The 6,492-nt window shown below is 40.0% G+C and overlaps 1 protein-coding gene across 1 annotated transcript; it reads right to left on the reverse strand.

The window, feature by feature from the left end:
• Window positions 1-3,120: 3,120 nt before the first annotated feature.
• On the reverse strand, window positions 3,121-5,678 carry pdyn (prodynorphin). The gene is made up of 3 exons (XM_084720070.1): window positions 5,335-5,678; window positions 4,826-4,962; window positions 3,121-3,887 (listed from the first exon to the last, which is right to left on the reverse strand). The coding sequence occupies exons 2-3, from the start codon at window positions 4,946-4,948 to the stop codon at window positions 3,321-3,323; spliced, it is 690 nt and encodes a 229-aa protein (XP_084576196.1). The 5' UTR covers window positions 4,949-4,962; window positions 5,335-5,678; the 3' UTR covers window positions 3,121-3,320.
• Window positions 5,679-6,492: the final 814 nt, after the last annotated feature.

A 6,492-nucleotide genomic window follows, 5' to 3' on the forward strand; every position in this document is an offset into this window, starting at 1 on the left:
CGCTCTGCTTGTGGCGCTAAAAGCAACAGAAAAAATACATTTCAAAACCTTTCCTGTAGAAAAGAAAGTAGTTCCGGTAGATTCTACTGCAGAAAGAAAGTAGTTCCTACATGAAATTGCTCATGACAAGGTCTGTGGATTATCTTGAGAAAGTGGGTCACGATTTCTGAAAAGGACCAATCGTGTTGAGTCACTTTATAATAAAAAATGCACAAATTGTCTAATTTCAGCTTCTAAAATTCAAATATTTTCTTGTTTTTTCTTTTTTTAATCTTTCCTGACGGGAAAACTGAATAAGACATTTGAGGACATTATTTTGGGCTTTGGAAAACACTGACATTGTCACCATTGTCTGATATTTTATGAACAAAACAACTGATCGAGAAAATAATTGACAGATTAGTTGATAATGAAAATGATCATTAGTTGCAGCCCTGTACTCAAGAGAAGGCAGACATCTGTACAGCTGATATCTCTAAAACTCTGCAGCTCACACCAAAACTATCTCGATGGTAAACAGCACCACAGGCCAGAGGAAAAATGTGTATTTATGATTTTGGGATTAGTCCTTAATCTTTCTGGACCCTGGATTGACTGACTGAGGGCTCGTCCATGCGTTGACTTTTTTTTTTTTTAATTTTATTTTTCATTGAACACAACAAACACATGAGCCTTCCTCATAGACGTCCTTAAACTTTCAAGATCTCCTCTGGTGTCAGGAGTGTGTTTCAGTAGTGATTTGTCTGTAAATATGTTTTTGTAACTAATATATTTGATACAGCTGTTTCTGTAGGGATTTATTCCAAGAAGGCTGAAAAAAAAACAGGAGAGTTGCTCAGTTTGGTAATAAATGCTCCGTTTTCAAGAACAGACTGTGCATTATTACATTCTGTAAATGTTCACGTCTCCATCACTGAGACAGGAACCTGCTTTGTTTCTGGTCCTCAGCCTTACAAGTGAGGAGAAAATCTTACTTACTAGCTTTTTCCTGAACTTTCAGCTGCAACTCACTGTCTTCATCAGATGCAGTTTCTTTAGTCGTCACATGGGACAATTATTGGTTTACTAGATTTTAAACTCATGAATGTGATAAAAGAGAACAAAGGAACAATGTTTGGCCTCTTGCATACACTGATGTGGCATTTTTCCTTGAGAAAAATGGTATTAACCATCAAGCTTATATTAGTAGAAACGCTCTGGGAAATTGTGTTGAGCATTTTTCACATTTTTAAAAACATTTCATTGTAGACTAATTGATTAATGATGAAAATTAATCGTTAGTTGCATCCCATCAGGGCAGCTGCACTCTTACCTTCCTTTGTTGTGCTGTCCAGCTCCATCGGCAAAAAAATGTTCTGAATGTTGGATTCACATTAACAGATGAGTGAATCGTTTAATGTACTCTATTTGATAATTAAGTGATGAAAAACTGTTAAAATGTAAATGTTTTCTCAAAGTGACACTGTACAGTTATGGATTTCCACCAGGACAGTGATGGTATTGTGTATTTAAGTGTATATACTATTCAAACAATATAAGACGTGCTGTAAAATGCATTGATAACTATTTTATTTAAACACATAAGCAGTGAGCCAAAAAATTGCAGCAACACAACAAATGGTGGCAACATACTGTCTGTCAGGAAAGACACACATCAGGAAACAAGTGATCAAACACTGAAATGTGACTCACTGTCTTATTTTGAGGAGGTTCTGATAGTTTGGTTTGATAAACTGCTGATGTAAAGTTTGCAGAAATATTCCAACACTAACACATTTGTTCCTGTAGGCTGCTCCACAATGGCACAGTGTTGCCTGGAGGTAACATCAGACCAACAAACTTAGGAAAATACCTTTTCAGTTTCAAATGGCATGAATTTGCTGCTGAACTGCTGAGGCAGTTGAATATTTTCCATTAGTGTTATAATAAATTTTATTCAAATTTTAAACCATAACTGTTGGTAACACTTCAATTTCCAGGTCCCATAATGTCGAGGTAAATAGGTGGTAATTACCAAGTAATATATTTGAAATTTCTTAGAAATGGCTTACAAATGACCTGCAAATCACCCCACAATTTCATTGGTTAAGTATGTGATAATTAGCAAGCACCATTTGCAAGTAGTTGGTGATAATTACAAAGGAAGATACATGAAATTTCTCTGAATTTACCTGCAAATCACCCCCAAATTTCTGGTAGGTACACAGTGCTCGCTAATTATCACATCACATAATTAACCATGACATTGGGATAAAGTTGGGAGCTCATTTGTGGGTAATTTCAAATAAATTTCAAATATATTACTTGGTAAATACCACCTATTTACCATGACATTATGGGACTTGGAATGGTATGGTTGTTGCTTTAAGGTAACACACCCTGAAATGTACCCTAGAAACACCTTACAGTCAAAACGTCAGCTATGACTGTTTATCTCCATTTAGTAAACTGACTGAGGTTTTGACCGACTAGAAGCAAACATGACTTTACCTGTCACATCTGTTACGTGACCACGAGGTGGCGCAGCTGCATCACTCTTCATCGCTCTTTTTACTGGTCAGACTCCATCAGTGGTCAGACTTTTTTCTCTGGCAGTCAGGTGCTTCACATTTGTGCTAAACAAACTGTCAACAAACTGATAGATTCTTTGCACAGTAATTTGACTGGTTTTGGATCAGTAGAAAGATTTTGGTTGTATTAAAGTCAAGGTGAACTTATTTTTAATCTATCTTTTAATTATTTTTATTTTTAAGTTTATTATTAAGATTTTATCATTTATTTTCATTTTCATTTTATTTATTGTACTAAAATTTCTCATTGCTCATGGAAGTCCGTCTATAATCCTAGGATACAAATAGAATGTGAAACAAATTTAGGATTACATATATTTAAAGAGCTTCTCTGTGTTATTGATATATGCCGAATTGAAGGGCGTGTCTTCGTCTTTCATAAAACACATTACGCCTGATTATAACCAGCTATGAGTCTGTCGAAAAGGTGAGAAAATATAAAATTGACAGAATTCTGACTGGAGTCTGGCAGAATGGAACGGAGCGCACTGAAGCTGGAGTCAGGCGCGTACGTGCGACTTCTCTTGAACTTGTTTGACAAACAGGGGCGTGGTTTTATTGACGGTTTTATTAAACAAGCATCCTTTATTGAATGACAGACATGATGCTAATTACACAGAGATGAGAGTTGTTACACACAAGTCAGCCGATAAGCAGAAAGGCAGGCATATGATACTTTCTGGATAAATGGCGGCGTTTCAGGTGAACCTGCACAAGTCCTCTGTAGTTTGTCTTGTTAGGCAGGTTCATCTATAGGCTCAGCTCATCGGAGGAGTAATACGGCTCCTCCACTGAGCGCACAGAGATTTTGAAGTGGCGGCGCAGAAAGCCTCCGTACCGCTTGTCCCACTTCAGGTTGTTCAACTTTGGTCGGATCCTCCTCATGAAGCCTCCGTAGCGCTTCTGCAGCTCCTCGGGCTCCTGGCTCTCCTGCTCCGCGGAGCTACTCCTCTTTGACTTGGGGCCGAATTTGCGTAAAAAGCCGCCGTAACGTTTAACGTAACTGTGGAGCATCTGATCCTCCGCGGCGTCCGCGTCCTCCTGCGGCGCGTCCACGCCTCTCTCCTCCAGCCTCTTCAACAAGTCCTCGTATTTCTTGGGCAGCGCCCCGGCCTTCAGGATGTAGTTGTCGCGCCACGGAGACGAGAAGATCTTGTTCTTGTTCTTGTCGATCCTCTTTATAAAGCCGCCGTAGCGTTTGACCAGGTCCGCCTGCTGGCTCTCCTCCTCCGCGGCCGCCTCATCCTGGCTGAAGTCCGCCAGCTCCGGAGCCTGTCCGCAGCTCTGCAGCTGACCCTCACACTCCGCACTGCACGACTGCAGAACACACACACAGAAAGAGGAGTGTGAAAACAATCTGTCCACACACACGGGTGTCCTTCAGGGTTGGGTCAGATTACTTGTAAATATAGTCAGTTACTGATTACAGATAACATGACCAGAAAAACGTCATCTAAACTGAATACTTCTGGATTACTACAACATTACACACTGAAAATATTGTACCTTGTATTAAAACATGGATGCAGCCACAAAAATTTGAGTTCCATATTACATTTTTAGGGCAAATAAAAATGCAGTTCTTTTCTCCTATAAGGTTCCCTACAATGTGGAACACTTGTCTAAGAAAGTTTCGCAGTTTTAAAATGGCCATCATTTAAAGACTTAATGAAATTATTGTTGTGGTGTAATTATAATTTAATTACACCCTTTTCCACATGTAATTTGGACTGGGTATGGTTTCTTATTTTTTGTAATCTGATTACAGAATCCCTGTAACAAGTAATCCGTTACTACTTAACCCCGGTGTCTGCACAGTGAGGTGCTAGAAGTCACATTTAAACCTTTTTTGTTTGGTGAAGACATTTTTATGGGTTTGGTTTCTGTTTCAGCAAATTAGACCATCATCTGCACCCCGGTTTCCTCCTTCAATTTCTCCTCAAGTAGCTTTAAAGTGCAAACATCACATAATGTTCTTGTCCAAAGCATTATTGGTAATTAAGATTCAGGATTTTGCGTTTTTACGCACACCATACTCTAGGTGCATCCTATTGTGATTCATTCAGCCTGACGTGTTTGGTATCTTTAACTTCAGGATTTATGAAATTTACAGAATATGTCACTATTATAATAATAAAATAGAGTCACAATAATCCCAGTGCTTCTGTTGCCTCATTTTCACACAAAAATGTTAAAAATTAAAAAGTGAAATCATCTCTCTCTCTCTCTCTGTGTAATGGTGTCCCTGATCTTACCAGGCTGCTGAAGGAGACGTCGGCGCTGAGGAGCTGCTGCGCGCATTTCAGACACTGTGAAGAGCAATCTGCGTGGATGGAGGGCGGCAAGCTCAGTATCAGCACCAGGACATACCACTCCATTCTTCACCAGATCCCTGACACACATACGGACACAAAAACAAAAACAAAAACAAAAACAAAACACGAACAACAATGTGAGTCTGGATGAGTTTAGACTGGCTCAGTTAGGCTTAGTTTGAGGATTCACAGACTAAAATATTAAATAAATATAATCACCTGTGCTGATGAATATTACTTAAGCATTAAAAAACTATTTATTTACTTAATTAAGCCTGTAAAAATCAGCTTTAACTCGTCAAACAGTCTGCTTTACGCATCTGTGCGCAGTGCGTAATGGCGCGCTGGCACCAACTTTCAGCCTGTTTAATACCAAGCAGAGAAACATGAACTGCACTCTAAGTTCAAGTTTCAGAGAGACAATGGAGTACAAAGTGTAGAGTTAGTACCTCAGGAGTTGGACAGATACTTCCAGCCGTGTTAAGACTCGCAGAAGCGCATCGACCATCAGATGGAAACTCGCTGACCGACCGCCCTCCAACACTTGTGTCTCTCTCCTCCGCGGCTCGTCGCTTTTCTTTTTATCGCCGGAGACTTGGCTGTGTCACCGCAGCGCATCACAGCAGCTCCTGTTGAGGGACCAATGGGAGGAGAAGACACTGCGTAAATAATCCCCCCCACCACCCTCCGCTTCAGGAGTTTTTAACAACGCCCACACACACACACACAGACAGAAGGTATGGGAGCAGCAGCGCAGCTCATCCCATCAGCACATTATCATCATCGTCATCATCATCATCATCACCATCATCATCATTCCATCTCTGGGGGGCTCGGATCAAACCCTTGCTGTATCACACTGACATCAATGAGCGAAGTGTTTTCTGTTTTTCAGTGAGACTGAAGGAAAGTTAAACCTGGAAGAGAGGATGACAACTCAGACATGAACTGAAATAGAAAACACTGATCCAAATATGAACATCATGTATTACATGTATGCCTGTAGGTTTTTTTTAATTAAATTACTCATGCAATAACAGTCCAGAATCAAAACACCACTAAATCAGTGATGGACTCAGGCTGTCTGAGAAGCAGGAGCGAAAACAAAGAAATAAATAAAAGGTCACCGACTTTTACTAATGTGGTGGGGCACCAGTGTGCCAAAAAATTGTGATGCTTTTATTTTGTCTGTCCACTGAAGGGCACCCAAGAGGGTACTTTTTCCACTGGTGGGGCACTTTGGCACATTTTTTCCACTGGAAGGGCACCCTAAAGGGCATTTTATCGTATTTCGTTTACCAGAATTACACCCCAGTGGGCACTTTATCACATAGTCTTGGACAATGGGCCTCTCTAAAGGGCATTTGTTATGTTTTATCTACCATACAGGCATCCAAGAGGGTATTTTTGTGACTTTTTTCCGACCATGGGAAAGCCCATGAGTGCACTAAACTGATTCAACAGTGAACCAAAATCCAAAACTAATTTGGAGAATTCCTTAGTCTTAACCATAAACTTTACAAAGTTGAACCTGTACTTTCACTCCATCAATAGTTTTAGCGTCAGAGTTTGAAGCTTGCTGATTGGCTGTGTCTTGAAGCAATTAT

The sequence above is a fragment of the Lutjanus erythropterus genome, chromosome 6, assembly GCF_056507025.1.
Source record: "Lutjanus erythropterus isolate fLutEry1 chromosome 6, fLutEry1.hap2, whole genome shotgun sequence".
NCBI classification, from domain to species: Eukaryota; Metazoa; Chordata; class Actinopteri; order Lutjaniformes; family Lutjanidae; genus Lutjanus; species Lutjanus erythropterus.